This window comes from Aythya ferina, assembly GCF_964211825.1.
Source record: "Aythya ferina genome assembly, chromosome: Z".
Lineage (NCBI taxonomy): Eukaryota > Metazoa > Chordata > Aves > Anseriformes > Anatidae > Aythya > Aythya ferina.
Genome location: NC_140299.1, coordinates 1,749,682 through 1,768,513, shown reverse-complemented (window position 1 = coordinate 1,768,513; position 18,832 = coordinate 1,749,682). Strand labels below are relative to the sequence as shown.

Here is an 18,832-nt window from a genome sequence, read left to right as displayed (position 1 = left end):
GGAGCATCCCCAAGGAGCATCCCCAAGGACCATCCCCAAGCATCACCCTCTAGGCTCACCCTCTAGGCTCACCCCCCGGGGAGAGACCCCTCCAAAAGCTTCCACCCCAAAGGCTCAACCCCTCCGGAGGGGGGGTGATCGCCCACCCCATATCCCAAACCCTTTCCCCCTTTTTTTCCCCCCGGCGGACACGGAGCAGCCGCCGCCGCCCCGCCGATGCGCTCCGGCCGCCTCTCCAAGCAGGACCCGGCTCCTTCTGGCTCGCCGGCGGTGGGAGGACCCTTGCGAAGGTTTTTTCCTCGAGGTAGTGCCCCTGCCAGGCTCCCGGACTGGATGCAACTTTTTCCCCAGCCCCTCGTTTTCCCTTTTCCCTTCCTCTGAGCCCCAAAAAAAGGCCGGGGGGGGGGTGGGGGGGGGGGCTCGGGCGAGCTCGCCTCGCTTGCTCGGGACCCCGAGCTCCTGCTGCTGAAATATGGAGAGGAGCCTCGGCTGCGCCTGGGTACCCAAGCTGGCTTTTCTCCTCTGCGCCCTGGCGAGCCTCAATCCTGGCGTTTTGGGTAAGTCCGAGCCTCCTCCTCGGCTCCCCTTCTCCCCATTTTTCCCTTCTGTTTCAGCCCTCCGAGCCCCCCACCCGGCCGCCACCCGGAGAGGAGCCGGGGCACCGGGGAAGAAAAGGACAACGCCGGGAGCGAAGGGGAACGGTGGAGAAGCGTGGCAGGAGGTGGCAGCGCCGCTTGTGTGCCGCCTGCCTTCTCCTATCCCCTCCACCGGCGGCTTTTTGGGGATCCTGGAAGGGTTTTTTTTGGAGAGCCGGGAGGCCAAAAAAATAAAAAAATAAAGAAAAGCGAAAGGAGCGAGGAGGGGATGAAGGCGGCGGTGAGTTGGCGAGGAGGCGAGCGCAGAGATGCGCAAAGCGGCTCCGGGTCCCTGCGGTTGTTTCGGGGCTGCACCTCTCCCTTTTTTTTTCTTTTTGGGGGAAAAATGGCAAATTGGGGCAGGGGCAGGGGGAAAGGTGGCGGAGAGGCTGCAGGAAGGGCTCGCCTCCCTCCCGGAGGAAGGAGGAGAAGGGAACCGGGAGCCCCAAAAGCGCTCGGGACTGAGAAAGTGCGGCCGGGGGAGAGCCCGCTGGTGGCGGTGGTGGTGTGATGTGTGTGGGGGCGCCTTAAAACGCTTCGATTTCCCCCAAATCCGACCCAGGAAGGGGGGAAAAAGCTCGTGGCGAGCACAAAACCCCCCCTTGAGCTCCCGCAGTGGGAACAATGGGCACCGACTCCCCGCGCGCCCAGCGGGGTTTTTGTGGGGTGCGGGGGGGTGCTGAGCAGGTTGGCAGCCTTATGGGGTCGGCGATCTCCCCCGGAGGCGCTGCCTGCCTCACCCTGATGGATAAATCCTTTGCCTGTCGTGATTTTGGGGGACTTCAGGAGGGTTTTCTTTGGGGTGCGTGCGCCCCAGCGCCTTCCCCAGCCGGGGAGAGGCGGGTTTGTAGGGTCGGAGCGGGGTGCCGCCCGCTTTCCCAGCCGGGAACCGTGGCGCTGCTCTTCCTCCTCGCCACCCCACACGGGCTTGCAGGTTCCTCTGCTGCCGGAGGAGGGGATGGAGCCACGGAGATAGGGGATGGAGCAACGGAGATAGGGGATGGAGCAACGCCACCGCCGTGCCCCGGCATTGTTTGGGGCCGCGGGGAAGGAAAAGGGGTTGCGCAGCTCCCAGCCCACCTCCGGCACGCAGGTGCGCTCCTTCTGCATCCTGGCGTCTTGGCCCTGCGCCCCAAATCCCTCTTTTGGGGCTGAGCGAGCTGCAAAAGGGGGAAAGTTGGCCCCCGAGCCGGCCCCAAACGCACAGGGAGCCCGTCCTGCTAACAAAGGGCTCCCGGGAGGCTGCACAACGGGGCCACCGCCTCTCCCGCTCCGTGCCCCGATCCTGGAGCTGCCCCAGGCTCTGAATTTCCCTCCCCCAGGATGCAGAGGTCGGGAAATATCGCAGCCGTGCTGCTCGAACAGGGAGAGCAAAACCCATGGGATGCCTCCTGCCATACAACCTGAAATCCGGGCATCCTCCAGCCCACCTCGAGCTCGGTTTTAGGATTTCGCATCCCCCTGCGTGCCACCTGGGCTGGCCCCATCCCACCAGCAGGCTGCTGGCAGCTCAAGTAACTCTCGGAGCCCTTCCTCAGTTGCTCCGCACGTGGGTTTTTCTCCAGGCGTCCTTTAGAGGGCCTGGCCCGATTTTTAAAAGGGTTTTTTTGACGAGCTAAAGCAGCTCCGCAACGTTGGGGTCCCCGCGTGCTGCTGCGGGAAGCCGGCTCAGGGATAGAGCAGCGCTGGAAGAGGCCTAGGGACTTCACTAAATGTGAGTAAACCTCAAAAAGTTTGCCCTCGCTCGATGTTTTAGCATCTCACCAAACCAAAACTCGCCGTAATGCAAGGATTTGCCGCGCCACGGGCAGGTGTAGGGGCAAGCAGATCTCAAAAGGAGCCAACAAGTTGGTTCTTTTGGCCCCGTTCCCTTAAAATTACCCATTTCTGTTGCCACTTCTGTGGATGAAAAGCAAGTTTGGGCTCTGCTGCAAGGTGCAAGATGCTCGGGAACCCTTTATTTTATCGGGGTGGGGAGCCTCGGGCTTTTGGGATCTGCTCCTTGGGGGTTTTCTCCTGTAAGGGAAGCCCGGAAAGCAAGTGAGGTGCAACTTCTGACTTCTTATAAATGCTCCGAGGTGGTCAAAAGAGGTCGAAAACTCATTGAAATCGCGGCCTGGAGTTGCAGGAAAACGTTGGTTGGCAAACAGAGGAGCTGAAGGGAGGGCGTCTTTGTGGGAATTACTTTGCCCCTTCCTCAAGGGAGTTACAAGCCCCTAAAACTTCCATCCCAGCCCTTACAAGCCCCTAAAACCTTCCCAGTGCTGAAGACCCCGAGTCGTGGTGGGACCCTCTTCCTCATTGGGGTTCTCATTGGCGTCGTCCTGGTGGCAGATATTGGGGTCTGAAGGGCTGGTAGAGCTTTTTTATAGGACTTATAATAATATAGGACTGCTGGACTTGCTGCTGCGACAGCAGGTGGGTGTTAGGAGAACCAAATTGGCTTGGGGTGGGGGCTGTCGGGCACGGCGGTGTCCCCGGGATCTCTCCTGCAAACGTTATTCGTTCGTCGGTCTCATTAATCCGAAATAAAGGTCATCGGGCGGAGAGATTCGGGAGGCAGACAGGTAACCAGCTGCCCACACGACCCTCTAAACCAGAATAAATCAAATTTCTTCTGCAGAATAACTCCCGTTTTGTCTCAATCCATCAAAGTTTCACGATGTAAACAGTTAGAAAAAGGGAGAAAAGGATTCCCGACCTGAGCAAATCCTTGCTGGCTTCCGTGTTTGCATCACCCAAATCCCCCCAACGCGATTTTTTGGGGATCGTTTGCATTCCTCGTGTGCTTGCACAGTTCCCTGCAAGCTCGTAGCTTTGCTCCGGCAGGTGTATTGATATTAAAAGGGTTGTTAACATCCCTCCAGAGGGGGATATTCTGTTACCAGTAACTCTATCAAGCTCTTCCATCTGGGTAGGGAATTGGTCGGGAGCCGGAGTTGCGTTGTGAAAAGTATCAGCCAGCTCTTGATTTGTGCCTAATTGAATCACATCGTTAGCAGGACTCGATTGCAGGCAACGGGAGGGATCACCGCACGGACGGCGGCCACTCCGGGTTGCGAGTAGAGCTTCGTGCTCAGCCAACCCTCTCCAAAGTGCCACGACTCTCCCGAGCTTCAAAGAAGCAAATTGGGAGCAAAAACTTCAGCTTGCCTCCCGAAACGGGCACGCCGGCTCCGAGCCCAAATCCCAAATCCCAAATCCCAAATCCCTTGGCGCGGCCGCCGCGTCGCGAGTTGGTTTTGCGCATCGAGGTTTGATGCTAAGGACCCCTTGTAGGAACAGTTTTGTTGAAAAATGGAAATCCGAAGTGCTCTGCCGTAAGATTATTTATCTTTTCCTTGTCTTTCCTGCCCCAAAAGTGTCCCGAAATACCGATTCCTCTTCTCAGATGCTAAACCAAAGGTTGGTTTGTTATTGGTAGGGGTAAGGTGATCATAATATTCTTTGGACTCGTGCGAATCAGAAATTGAGGTGGTTTCAGTAAAAATAACTTTTAAAGTCAAAACGTGATGTCTTCTGCTGTAAGTTGTTGTAATTAACAGCACCCAGGGACTGATTTTAAAGGGATACATCGGTGGTGTGCCCTCCTGCCAACTTTTGGCCCCTTGGCCTCTTCTATTTTCACGTCCAAGCAGAGGGAAATCAGGCGCTTTCCGTGCCATTAATGCGTTTTTAATGAACGATCGGAAGATTGCCGTGGGATGAAGTGAGGATGAGGCAAGCTTTGACTTCTAGAGGAGAAAAAAAATTTAAAGGAGAACGTATTCCCTGCGAATTAAACCATGGTGTTGCCCCGTGGATCTTACGCCAGCGTGGCGGGCTGCATTTCTCCCAGGTTTGGCGCTGAGTGATGAGGAGGACGGCGTAATGGATCGGCCACGCTTCTAGTCCTGGGTCGCTCGTTATTCTCAAGTGAAGTCCTGCAAATGAGCAATCAATAGCAGAGGAAAGGTACGTGCCATCGCCTGCTGCAACCGCGGGCTCCTCTTCTCTTACTTTGTCATCTGGAGAAGCCGAAGGATGGGAAAGCTCTGGCCTGCTGTGAGCAAAACTCCAAAAAAAATATATTTTTTTTTCCAGGAAAAAAATAACAGCAAGGAGTGAATATGAAACATGTTCAGCATTTACTGTAAAACCTTTTTTTTTCTGGCCTGCAACCATCATTTTCCTCAAGGCCCAAAGCACTCGGTTGGAGAAGGAAAGGGGGAGCGGCTTGGCTTTTCCCTGCCCAGGTGAACGGCAAATGAAAGTTGGAGCTACAAATGAATGAATTAAAGCCAAAAGGTGATGCTCTTCTGCATCTTCAACCCCAGAGCACGTGGCAGACGAGCTTTTTCCCCAGCTTCTCGTGCCCGAGCTAGAGGGACGCCAACATCTTGTTGGCCGCGTGGATTTTGGGATCCGTTTGGTAGCTTTGGGTCGTTCCAGGAGCTGGTTTAAGAAGGGAAGTCTGTTTTTCCCCATATATTTTGGTTGAGTCCCGAGCAAAATCAGGTTCAGGGTTACCACCGGAGGGATGGAGGCACCCGAGGCTGATTTTTGTGCATGAACGTCAGAAAAAAGGGTCAGAGGAAAACCAGAGGCTGGCAGAAAGTTCCCAATATTTCCCTAAACCCAAAGTATTTTCCATCCAAGATGTGGCAACGAGGAAGGCAAGTGATGGAGGACTTGAATTTCACAGCTAAAGGGTCTTTTTTTTTGGTGTGAGAGGTTCTCACGTGATTCAACTTCTCCTATTTCTGTTCCAAGCCTCACTCGGGGAGCTCACTCGGACCTTCCCCTCTCCTTAAGCCCTATTAAACCGAGGCCGTACCCGATGCAATATTCATGCCCTCTGCTCCTCAGCTCGGATTTAAATACTGCAAGTTTTATACCCGTAAAAAACGCAAATGAAACCGGGATATTTACAGATCGCTGCAAACCGCCAAGCATCTCCTTCCCGATTCCTCTGGGGTAAGCACCAAAGGGATATTTTAGAGCCTCTAAAATGATTTTTTTTCCCCTCGGCCGGTGTGTTGCCGCGGGGTGTTTGGGTTCGTGGTTTAATTGGGCAGAAATTTGGGCATTAATGAAGGCCGGGAAGGTGTTTTCCAACCGAGGGAAGTCAGGCAGGGCAGGGCAGGTTTCCTTTCCTCGTGGGCCGTGTCATATTGTGCTCAGATTTTGTAAGCCAAACCTGAATATTGCTCTCTTTCTTAAAACAAATTCCAGCTGCTGCTGCACAAAACCTTCTCCTTTTCGGCTCTTAGTCTCCGAGCTTTATTTCTGCCTGACAATCAAGATAAAGTTGATTTTCTGCTGAGAACAAAGTGTTATGAAGAGAATACATTTCTCTCTTCTGGGTGAGATGAATGCAATTTTTTTTTTTTTAAAGGCTGAATTTGGAAGGCGATAAACACTAAGCAAGGGAAAGAAAAGGAGAGAGACGCATTCAAAATCAGCTCACATACCTTGTGCTTTCTGCTGTTATTACTTCGGATCGGCTTATAAAGAGCACCCGGGATGGGGACAGATGTTGGAAGCATGATTGACATCCTCCAGCTCCTTTTCTCCCCAGGTTTTTCCCCGGAGAGCAGGGCAGGACGCAGCCAGCTCTTTTGCAAAGCCACCTGCTTGCGTGGATGGGCGATGGAGAGGATTAAAAGTGGCACCAGCAGCCTCCGAGAGCACCGTCAGGCTGTGGCTAGGAACTTGCAAAGCCAGGGGAGCTCTGGGTGGCTTCCCAGCTTGTCAAGAAGGCAAGGCGTGTGCAGAAAAAAAATCAACGAGGAGAGAAAAGAAAGGCTGGGAATGCTGCGAGAAACACCTCGGATGCGGGTGATTTCGGGCTGATGCTGAGGTGTACCCACGTGATGAGATAAACGGGATGTAGAACCGTTTCCTAAAGTAAGATTGTGACTTTAAGCCATTTTTCCATCATTTAAAACGCCATCAGATAATGGTGAAGTAACGTCCCAGATCACTGGGTGAGGTTTCCCTACCTTGCAATGTCCTGGGACCTCGTGCGTGAAGGGCTGGGACCCGGTGCCACGCAATTAGTGGGGTTGCTGGAAGATTCAAGTAACATTCCAGCTTTACCAAGGTATTCAGGAGTTTTTTTATTATTTTTTCGGGATGCTCTGTGATTCTGTAGTGCTTAGGTCCCTAAATCTCCTCCCTAATCCCAAAGACCTTGCGGGATCAGTGCCTCCGCTTCCCACCTCCGCGGCTGCCACTGCACCGGCTGGAATTTGGTGCTGCTTCCTCGGCCTGATTTCTGCATCCCCAGAGGAGGTGAAGTCCTCTGCAGTTTGCTGAAGAAGTAATTTAGAAAAATAGCCAGGGGTGGGGAGCGTCAGCCCCGTTTTAGCCTCTTTGATAGAAAATTCAAGCCGGCTCGGGAGGGGCGAGGAGAGCAGCATCGATCTGGAACCGGTAGGAATGGAAGCGGGGCGTTGTTCGCTAGGAACGGAGCAAAACGAGTGACCTTTCGGGCACGCTCCAGCTGCTCAAATCAAACCCTAAATAAATGAGGCAGCGTTTGCAGACGGCCTGATCGATAGGGCGGCACGGTCAGGGAACCTCGTGGCACGGGAGCTAACTGGGTTGGACTTCATCGAGTGGCTTGGAGCCCTGCACAACGCCCTACGCTCCTTGGAAACCTCGCCAAAACTTCCAGAAAAGGGAGAAAAGGGTGAGTTTGGAGAGCTGGAGATCCCAAGGGATGTGCGAGACCCCAGGGAGTCCTTGGACAAGCCGTGAGCTGCTGATGTTCGTGCTTGCTTTGCTGGGAAGTGGTTTGCCAGCCCGAACTTTTATTGTACCGGCTTTGAAACACTCCGAGCAATAATCATAATAATAATAACACTTTGTGTCTCGGCAGCAGCTCTTTCACACAAAGAACGGAAAGTACTTTAGGGGAATTTTCAAAGGGTGTGTGACAGTAAATCAAACCCAGCTGTCCTATTGCTACTTGTGCCTATCAGAAATTCAGAACGGTCCCTAGCCTGTATTTTGCAGATAAAGACATCGAGCAAAGGGTCCAGATATTGCCCTGAATTAGTGGCTAGCATCAACTCCACTTTGCTGGTTTAACAACAATACCGAGCATTCTCTAAAACGATTTTATTTTTTTTGTTGAATTTATCCTTTTCTTTCTTTTTTTTTCCCCCTTTTTTTATTTACAATCCATTTCTCCTGCGTTTCTGCCTAATTGTCGAGCAATGTCACACCCCTTTCCCCGGCACCATTCTGCCTGCTGATCTTCACTGTAATTATATTTTGCACTTCAATAATAGTCTTCAGTCAGATTTCAACGAGTTGCACAAAGCCGGGGGAATTTTCTCGCTGCAGCCTCGGGAAGCCGCACGTGACGTGCCCCGAAGGCGGAGGTGAGTTACAAGATACGGGAGATACGGGAGCGAGCCCTTTCTAGGCAGACCTGGACCTTTCACAGCGGTTATTTCTCCATTTCCTTTTTCCACCGTCAGGGAAATAGGGTCCTGAAGGCCACTTCTGGCTGCTGGGAGCTCATACTCATCCTTTCTTCCTTCATGGTCAACCGTTGACCGTGAAAGGAGCATGGTCAACTGGTGGAGACCCCGCGAACCATCCTAAGAAACCCACAGGTGTGTTTTGCCCCCTGTTTCACTGTAACACCCATCTGTAGGTATTCCTTGCTGGTCTGACCATGGGGTTTTACAGCAGAGGGGTCCCAGCCCCAAGTCTTGGGTCCTTCCACCCAAGTTGTCCGTGGCCCTGGGCTCTTCTCCCCTGGCTCACCCCGAAACGACTCGCTTGCCCTCTGTTCCAACTTCCAGTCCCTTCTGTCAGACAAATTTCTCTTTAGTCTCATATTTGACATCCCGAAGTCTCCACAGGAGCACTTCGACGAAGAGGAAGCATCCGTTCACAAATAAATAACCGGGTAACTCAGAGCCTCTTTGGGGGACCGGCGTACTTGCCTTAAAATAGTAATAGGGACGAGGGAATAATTCAATGTGGCAGAGTTAAGGTGTGATAAAACATTTATTCCCTCGGACATGACAAGAAAAAATGTGTTTATGTTTATGTGGCAGCCTAAGATTTATGGGGTCATTAACTATTCATTTCCCTGGCTTTAGCGGCGCGGGGCTCCTAGGTGATGTGATAGATAAGGGCGTTGCTTTGGCTTAGCAGCCTTAAAAGTTGGGTTTTCATTTCTCTCAATGGCCTTTTGGGGGCATTGGGCTTTATGAAAGGCTCGTTTACTACCTGGAGGAGAGATTAAACCTGCCTGGCATTGATCCTATTTCCCCGAGGACCTGCGCCGGGGGCGCTGGGGCCCCGACCCCGTCCCGCTGCGAGCAGCCCCGCTCTTTTCCCTTCTCCAGGCATTCGGTGTCCCCATCATTTTTCCTCCTTCCTTTGAACTTCCCAACGTCCCACGACCCTCATCCTTCTTCACGTGCCTTTCTACCCCATGATGTGCCCCGATTGTGGCCGGCGGGTGAGGTTTTCACCCCAAAGACGGGCTGTCGTGGTGAGGAGGCACTTGCATGGCTGGAGACGTCTTAAACATAGCCCGGACCTAACTAATGCGTTCACTGCTAATTCAATAACGTGTTTCACACCCCAGAAGTGCCTTTTTGTCAGCGCTTAGCCTCAGCACCTGCTCTCCGAAAAGAAGGCCTCTTTAATGTGTGTTTTATGGCAGCGAGCGAGAAGGCATTATTATTTAGAAACCCCTCTGTCGGTCCACATTAAATTGGGACTTAGTCATGGGCAATTAGCAAGCATTGACCCACGCAATGATTTATCCCGTATCTCGCGAGCTAAAACTAGGCGTTTTCCTCAGCTTTTATCATTTAAAAGCAAAGGGTTATGGGAAGCTTTTAGTTAAAAGGAAGAATTTCCGCGGCGCGATGACTTGCAGCGAAGCCAATTCAATGACACCAAATGAAACCAAATCCAGGGAGGTGACGTTGTTCTAGTCCCGATATTTCGGACCCAACAGGAGGGGAGAAAATCCAGGTGAGCTCTCGCTTCGGGGAGTGAAGTTGTTCCTCTTGCCATCACTCGATAAGACGGTCAATAGGCAGAGCACTCGGAGCGTGTTAGAAAAATATTGTGGTTTTGTCGTCCTACCTGTGAAAACGGGCGTGGGGACAGCGTTTGCACTCGATGCCTTGTGCTGTCTGGCAGTGAACTTTCAGGAAATCAAATGGAAAAACAATGGAGATGGATTTTATCCACTTATGAATTTATTTATTTATTAGTTTATTGGCATTCGGCACAAGAACAGGGATGAAACCAGTCTGGAAGAGCGGCGATCTCTCCTCCCGTGGCCGTCAGTGAGAATGTGAGGCTCTCGATATTTGCTCTTCACTTTCATGACTGCAATTCCGAAATTCCTCTCCGGTCACGTAAATGTCCCGTCCCTCTTTATATTCTTCTCATTTCCTATCTTGCCGAGCTGAAACCTGTGGGTTTCAGGAGCAAAGGGCAAGGAAATGTAGATGCCGTGCTCTCCATGTCTCCCCACTGAACCGTTTTGGATATAAACTCACTCCTTTGAACTACAGCTGGAATAAATATTTGCCTCGGCTTACACCTCGGTGAGAAATTTTCCATCCAGGTTGAGCATAATCCTTAAAAATAATCTATATATATATGTATATCGAGGTGTCTTTTTGTATTCTTGCTTCACACCAGTCCAGAGCATGTTGGGTTAGCTGGGTTGCCTTCAACATCATATCGTGGGCAGATCTTGCTGCCAGTTCCTTTGCAGGATCATGCATTTTAAGCCCAAATGGATTGCTCTGATTTTTCCTGGGTGTTTTCTTTTATTGGGCATGGTGCTCCTCAAAAGCAGCAGTGTACAGTGATAAAAGATTGGAAATTATCTATGGGGTGTTTCACGTTCTCTATTTTGACTCGTCTCTCTCCCAACTTCGTGTTAATGAGACTGCCTTAAAAATTATAGGGCTGTTCTTACAAATAACTGCTGTGGATACCCCAACGATATGCCAAACGTGTCGGAAGGCTGGAAAAAAAATGAGGAATATGGGAAGCAGACACAGGTAGCATTAAATTCGGGTCTTTTTTTTTGGTAGAACAGTGTTGGCAGCCGGTCCTGCTCCTCCTGGACAGGTAGGGATGAGTGGCTGCAGCCCAGAAACGAGCAAAGTCTCCTAATCCTGTGACAACATTTGGATTCGTTCTGCCCCAGGAATTTAAGGATCAGTCCAGGCTGTTATTCGGGCTTACCCAGATGGTCGGGGCTCCTAGCTTGGTTTGCTCGTATCACGCTGTCCGGAAAGCACAGGCTGTGATGGGCACCGTGGTTCCTATTAAAAAGCAGCTTGCTTTTTAAAGAGGAGCTGCCAGACGTCTGCACTCCTCGGTTTATCCAAAATTTGGACACTAGAGATTGAAAAGCCTAGCCTTGATGACTTACTTCACCCTGCCGTGTGAATAATAATCATTCACTCAACGGCAAGGACCCTCTGGAATTAATCAGAGCCGGTGCCTGGAAAGCCCACGAAGCTGGAAAACTGCTGGAGAATACCAGGTCTGGCTTTTATTACAAAATGAACTGACTTTTGTGAACTTTCCCTCTTGATGAGGCAGAGAAATACTGGTGCTTCGCAGTTATTTCCCTGTTAACAGCAAATCCATGACTTCGGGGGGTTACATCCGAGACGTGGAACTCGATATTAGGAGATGGGCAGCCCGGGAGGAGCCCCGAGTTTGCATCCCTACTGCCGAGCCCGTTCAACCCTTTATAACACCTTTTTTTTTTGGTTTGTTTTTAGGTGTGGTGGTTCTTTATTTCAGTCTGCCTCTTGAACTTTGTAAAGGTTACCTAATCCGTTGCTGATTAAATATGTGATTGCAGCTCCTGATTACGTGTGTGCGCGCGCGGGCTCGTTTGGGAATAATCTAGCGGCGGTGGCAAGGTGCCCAGAAACCGGTACAAATGGGGTTTTACATGGAAAACCTGCCTGACAGAAGAGGATTTCAGCTACAGCTGAAGAGTAAATTAAGAAGTGCTGGTGCATCCTCAGCTGCCTGAGCGCTCGGATGTAACAGGAGCTCTCAGAAGTGCCCCATTTTTGCTGTCTTTGTGAGCAGCGCCGCAAAAGCAAGTAGGGAGAAATGTGAGCCCTGAATCTGAATGTGTTTCATGGCTGTGGGGGCCTGGTGATGCTCCTCTCCTCGCCCCTTGGCTCCTTCGTGTCCTTGGTGGGGTGAAGCCGCCAAGTTTTGGGTTTGGTTTTTGGGTTTTGACGGGCTGGGCTCTGCGGGGCGCATGGTCACAGGGCTTGCCGCCGGTGCTGCCGGCCACGAGTTGGTCCCAAGCAGGAGTAATTCCAGGGCTTGTTCTGCACAGAAGGGATTTAAGCCCTATTGGCAGAGCTGACTTTTATCTCTGATTTAGTCCCGCATAAAATAATTGCGTTGAAAAAGGACTCAGCAGGCTGCTGTCATCAAACCCTTTTGAAAGGTCTGTTCCGTTTGATATCGCCCTTCGTTTTTTTTTTGTTTCTTTTTTTTTTTTTAAGCGCCATCAAACAAAAAGACGAAAAAGGAAAAGAAGAAAGGAGTTGATAAGAGGCAAGTGCAGGCGAGCGGACCCGTGCCCCCCGCGGCTCAGATGCGGGGTGGGGGCACCCTGTGGCTCTCAGCACGGCGCGTCCCAGCCCTACAAGGCAGGTGCTGACCCACGGCACGCGGCGCGAGGAGCCCACCGTGAGGAGGAGGACTAGGGTTTGCCAAGAATGAGCTTGGTTTGCCTTTCTTTCTGTCTGTTTTCATTCATTTATTAAGAGGACTCTGCCAAAACACCACTGAACACGGTTCTGGGTGGCTCTTCCATGGGCTGTGGGGTGGATGTGCCCACGTAGAGCATCTTGCACCGCCGTGGTCCCGCTGTGCTCGCGTATGAAGCTTCCCAGACTCAGCTGCAGGAGGTTTCTCACTTGAGCCTGTATCAAAATCAGAGATCTGAGTGCTTTCTAGCAATGATAGCAGCATTAGAACTGAAAATTGGAAAGATATCCTGGGTTAGAGGTTTCCCAGAGCATGGGGAGAGGAGGGATTATGCTGCTTAGGGCAGGGGAAGGAAACCAGGACCGAGAAGCTTGGCACTACGTTTTTCCTTTTCTCCTCCTTTCTTTCTTTGCATTTTCTCCTTGAAATCCAATGTGAGACGTTGATTCCTTCCTGATTGTCTATATTGTCTCCTTCTTGATGGACTCACTGCTTGCCTAACAGTTTCCCTTCCCTTTCTAGGGTTGTTTTAAGGTCATTAGATGGAAGTGTGTTAACCCAACGAGCACCGTGCAACCCGGGAGGGCGTCGGTAGGTTGAGGCTAGAGAAACTCGTGTCACCCACAGCCCCCTGGGGAATTGTATATTCGTTTTTATTAACTCTAATTATGGGAGCCCTGTAAAATTCTCCCGTTTTGTCTCGCCTGAGAAGTGCAGCCGCTAATTGCTCTTGATATTCCCCCGGTTTATATTTCACAGTGAGACGAGGCTACTGGTCGGCTCGCTTTGGAGCTTGATATTTCTGCTACTTCCATCATCTGCTTACAAATACGAGAGTAAATGTGTGCTTTAAGGTGATGATCTTGGATTTATGGTGCTTGACTTGCTGAACACGACAGGGTCCCTTCGCCTTTCCTTCTCCCCTGCCTTTCTTCCCCTGCAGATCTGTCGGGTTTTTCATCCTTGCTGTTGGTTCCCAGCCATCTGGACCCGTGGCTGTCTTTAAGTTTTTTTTTTTTTTTCCCAAATGTCATCTCATCTGCTGTAAAAAAATAATAAAAAAAAAGGCATCCAGCATCTGAATATTTCCAGTTGGGATGGCTGGTGGCTGGGTGATCTCAGAGCTCCCCCGTTCTTTGCTTTGGACCGCATCCATTACCTGCGATGATGTCTCGGGATCTCCAGGAGGGAAAATGATCTGTGAAGTGATAACCCGACGGTGATTTGGAGAGACAGAACAACGCACAGCACGTCGTGCTTTGAAATGGAAAGTCGAGATGGAAGAGACCAAAACCTCAAACATTTCTGCCCGATAGCGCGGCGCCGCGCTCATGGGCATGAGGAGGGACGAGCATCACCCCTAAAAGATAGAGGTAGGAGCCCACAACAGCCAAATTTCAATCTGCTTGGGGAAAAAAATAGGATTAAAACTGTAGTAAGTATCGAATAAGACTGAGCTGTATCCAAACAAGATAATGACTTGTGTGGTTCTGTAACGAGCACAAATATTTTTCAACATTGTCATGTTAATGGGAGGCTCGCAAGCCCAGCTCGGTAAATACAGAGGACAAAACACGAGGCGTAGCTCGGAGGTCACGAATATGCACGGAGAGAGACCCAGAAATATTAATATGCTGGGGTTTGCTTTCAAAGTACGCAGATAAAGCCCAGGAAGAGAGAGAAACAAAGAAGATAACAAAGCTACTGCCGGGTCCATCTGTTACACAAACCAAAATCATCACAAAAACATGGATGTGAAGTCACAGTTTTCTTTATAAAACAGAAGAATATACCCTGATAAGCACCAAAATCTGGGATTAAGCTATTGAATTAGCTCTGAATGCTACCATGAGGTCAGTTTGTTCGCTTCCCATTTTTTTTTTCTTTGACGTGATGTTTTTAGGCAGCTTGGACTTCCAAGGAGGAAAAAACCTGTTGCTCTACGGAACGATTGAGAGTGGGAGGAGATAGAGACATGTTATGCAGATGCAAATAATTAAATAAATATTTACTATTAGCACTGTGATGTGAAACGAGGGAAAGCAGCCTCTCCGCAGCCTCCTCCCGTTGTGGCTTTGCTGTCCTGCATGTGCTTCGTGTTGCTTTTGCATGAAACGATTCGGGCTGCACGTTAATTCCCCATCCGGAGTTCAGGATCAAATCCTGAAATTTCTCGAGAGTCGAGCAAAAATCCTCGGGACCGGTGGCTTTGATATATAAACACGCCCCACCAAAACGAGGCCGGATTTAGATAAGGCCAGCTTTCATTTTTTCCGAGCCCTCTCCCAAGAGCAGCGATCAATTAAACCTGGCTGAATTGAGGGGATTGGGGCTTTTTTTAGAATCCCAGTTTATGCAAGCTCATCCGCGGGCACCTCGTGCTTCCCTCCGACGGCAGCTCTGGGGTGCTCGGGCATCTCCTCCTCGGGATCCGGGATTTGTTTTAAATTTGCCCTCTGATCCCCTGAAGAAGCAGCGGCGTCTTGTGTTTGTATACACACGTTGTTTATAGATTGCTTTGTTTGAAGTTCTTTTATAGATTGATTTGTTCGAATTTCGCTCCTGCACCTCTCCTGCCCACCAAGCCCCCAAGCGTGCCCTGGTTTTACGCAGGCTGCGGGGACTTTTGGGGCCAGAAGGCCAGAGATCAATGTAAAGGTTGCTTTTTTAATCATGCTGGCAGCTTCTGCAGTCCCAGGTGCAGTCCCCGAGGAGCAGTGACTTGGTCACAGCCTTAAGGATGGGAACACAAAAATTCACAACTTTTTCTATAACTCCTGTTTGCGCCGTCATTGCGTAATTTCTGTTTTGGTTCCCTTCCTTCTGCACTTTCTGATGGTGTTTCTCGGTACCTTCATTAAAACGAGTGCTGCCTATTGAGCTCTTTCCGAGGCTTTTCTTTTCATTGGCTGACGCCCATTGATTTTCTTACATTAAAAATTAAGGAATGAATCTCATTTCGCTCTCAGCTCTGTCTGGCGTTCAGCTCTGAAATTGCCGGCGGAGTACGACCATGCTCTTGAAGCGTGCTTTGGGCTTTTCCTTTAGATTAGATCTGTGATACGAGTCCAATTCTCGGTGGCTGGTGCACGTCAGCAGCTAATTTGGGGCTTGTTTTAATCAAAGAGCTCTTGATTTCAGGCAAAACCTTGGGTAAGCTACGGGTACGCTGCGTTGGCCAAGAGAGTGGTGGTTGAGCTTGGGGCCACGGGTCTGGGGTGTTGTGTGCCTGTTTGCCCATCCATCCTTGGGGTCAGGACACCTCAATTGATTACCTCTCCACACCTCGATTGATTACTTCTCCAACTGTTTGAGGATCCCAGACCTACGTTCGCCAACGGGAGCGCTGAACACCTCTACTGGTGTAGCAACACAGCAAGGTACAACAAGACAAGACGTGGATCATATTGTAGGCAGCCACCAGCTGTGAGTGGGTAATTTATCTTTAAAAAATGAATAATTCCAGCCCAGAAAGGAGCAAGTCCCTTTTGGGAGCGTCCCCTCCATCCCCCAGCTGCTTTAATCCCTGACCTCCATTCAGCGCCCAGCTCCCACTGCTCCTCGATGCTCTCGCCGTGAATCTTCTTTTCAAGGGAAGCTGGCTGAAGGATTTCCTTCACGTCTTAGGAGACAAACAGAGTAATCTTTCACACTGCTGATCTGGAACCAGCAGAAAAACCCTCTACAAATCTCCCTGCTGCTCATTCCGGTCACGTCCCTGTGGCTCAATTGTCTCTCCTCGTGCCTTGGCACACATCTTTACTTCTTCCTTGGCCTTGCATTTTCAACGCTACCTTCCTTATCTCTCTTTTTTATCCACGTTCACTTATCTTTTGTCCTCTATCCACAGACCGTCAGCCTTCCCCGAGCCTTACCACAGCCGAGCGTGCCTCCCCGCATAGTTATTAGCCAGCTCCTTTTTCTGCTCGCTAACACCCCGAGCCTTATTTAGTGGAGTCATTGTGCGGGCCTCATCTCGGCAGAAATTGCTTTAATTAAACAGCTCTCCACCGTTCCTCGTTTTGGCTTCGGGTGCCTTTTGTATTTAGCAAAATTGGCGGGGAAAATAAACCTCAGCTAGCCTGCAGATAAGCTTTGCTTCCTTACTTTGAGTTATTTTACTATTTTTTTTTTTTCTTCTCAAAAACAAAAAGAGCTTCAGAAACACCCCGGATAATAAAGGAAGTAAAGGTGCCAGTTGGAAATGATCTTGTCGTCCTGTGGATGTCACTCCTTCCATAAATACCTGATTTTTCAGCCCGCTTTGATGATGTAGAAGGATGTGGGACTCAACAAGAGTTGGGACAAGCAATGGTCAAGTCAACATTTCGTTTCCCTTCAACCTTCAGTTGGGTTCCAAGTGGAAGAGTCAACGTAAAAACCATTGCCATAAAAAGGCAAAAAAAACCCACAAACAACACCAAAAACACCTGGAGGAAGATTTTTTCCCCAAATATCTCAGTAGAGTGCTCGCTTTGGATGCTTCAAGCTGAGGTTCAGCTGCCTTCTCCTGCTGGAAAGGATGCGAAGACCTGGCTCTGTCCTGCTGTGAGGATGCCCTAATTGCCAACCCGAGGAGCTGAGGCTGGGGCTGAGCTCTCACCAGCTCGTTTTATGATGTTCCAGCTATATAAACTATTACACAGCAAGAAAAAGAAGCGCCAAACCTGGCAGGTTATTTATGTGTCTAAAAATACTTCTCATTTCCTCTTTGACATCTTGCTCGCTCGGTTTTTAGCTGTTTTTGGTCTCAGCTCTCCACTTTTTGACCTCTGCAAGAGCACTTTCATTGCTGGTCCATCTGCAAAATGGGGACTTATCTTATTAATTCTTGTCCTGAGGTGCTTATTTAACCAGACAGCTCTGGACACCCTTGCCAAAAGTATTTTCTCCTTTGTTTGCCTGAGATATACATTCCAGACAGCGTTTGCACTTGGCATTTAAATTCAAGCACTGCCTACAGTGAAGTTCACAAGATCTTTAAGGGCATTTAAACTTGACAGACAGAAGGAAGTCTCGTCTCTATCATGTTTTCTGTAGTGTTTCCTCTCAAGGAAAGAGCTTTCTCCTGCAAAGATTTCCAGAACAGCTGCAACCAGGGGAGAGAAAACTATCAAGGTGTTGTTGGAGGCTGATAGGGAAGATGAATTTGGCAGGGTCTTGGGAGTCTACGTTGTCTGAGATGCTGAAAAGGTTGTGGGTTTTGTTTTTTTTTTTTCTTTTTTCCCTCTGCTCTTCCTGGTCGGGCGTATACATTTGTGGAAGGAAAAGGCTCTGGTTGGAGCATCGGAGGCTTTGATTTTATTTATTTATTTTATTTATCCATTCTTTTCTTCTAGATCCATTGGGGTCATCAGAAAGGGTCATAATAAAGTCGTGTAACTGTCAAACAGTTTTCTTTTCTTTAATTCCTTCTCCGTTGCTCTTCAGTGGTATGGTTTTGCTTCAATGGGGTGGTTTCCCATCCCTCAGACCACAACCTCAATGTTTTTCCAGCCAGAGAAGAAAACACAGGGGATGTTGCACTGATTTGGGTGCTATATCCCAACCAGCTATACGGCTGTACGGACGTACTTTATATTCCATATCTTCATTTTCCAATTGCCTATTTTGCTAAGAAACTGTGTCTTTGGACGCTCATCTTCCTCTGTAATATATTTTACATCCTGATAAATAGGAGATCGAGGAGCTGCTGCCTCTTTTCTGTCCCTGGTGGTGCTTGGATGGCTACGTGAGACTCATTTGTCCCGTGAGTGCTGCTTTGCCGCCTGCTGAAGATTACTAATTGTTAGCCTTGTGCATCGACTCCTTCGAGGGTGTCTCCACTTTATTCCATTCCATCACGTCCCCAGTGATGCTAGCTGTCACGGAAAGGCTCGCAGAAAGGCTGGCCGTGGCTCGCCGGGATCACAAGGATGCTTTTCAGCTTCCCCCTCCCTTGCATCTGACAGCTCCGAGCCGTGCACAATCTCTGCCCTTGTCTCCTGCTGCTTGTTTTTGGAAGGGCGTCAGCGAATTTGGATGGGGCTGCTACACAGACAGTGACTCCTTCTGAGGCTGGATCACAAGCCTCAATTCACCCCCGCTGCCCAAGCTGCTCCCCCTGGCTCTTTGGTGCCGCAGGACCTGCTCCTCGGGGTGCTCAGGGCTTGGTGCGGCGCTTCGTGCTCATCTTGCCTGGCATTTTTGGGGTTACGGTGGGATATTTAGGATCCTTTTCTCTCCCTGCCAGGATATTTAGGATCCTTTTCTCTCTCTGCCTCCTTGGCGCATCATCGGAACGTTTTCTATCCAGCCCCAGATTTCAGGTGCGTGGCGTACCTTACTAGCCTAACGCACACATTTCCCTTTGAATGGGAAAAAACAAAAAGCTTTTTAAAGCTATTATTATCTATAATAATACTATAGACTGCCCAGCATTGCATTTTTCCTCCAAATGCTTCCAGGTTTTGCAGGGACCC

At 50.0% G+C, this 18,832-nt stretch overlaps 1 protein-coding gene across 1 annotated transcript in view; it reads left to right on the top strand.

Annotated features, from left to right (window-relative positions):
* Positions 1-471: 471 nt before the first annotated feature.
* LOC311426607 (netrin receptor DCC-like) overlaps positions 472-18,832 on the top strand; it is a gene marked incomplete at its 3' end in the record, with an annotated part of 357,717 nt that continues 339,356 nt past the window's right edge. The window contains exon 1 of the mRNA XM_084503074.1: positions 472-557. Coding sequence (XP_084359200.1) covers positions 473-557 — 85 coding nt within the window. The 5' untranslated portion in view covers position 472. The remainder of the gene's footprint in view (positions 558-18,832) is intronic.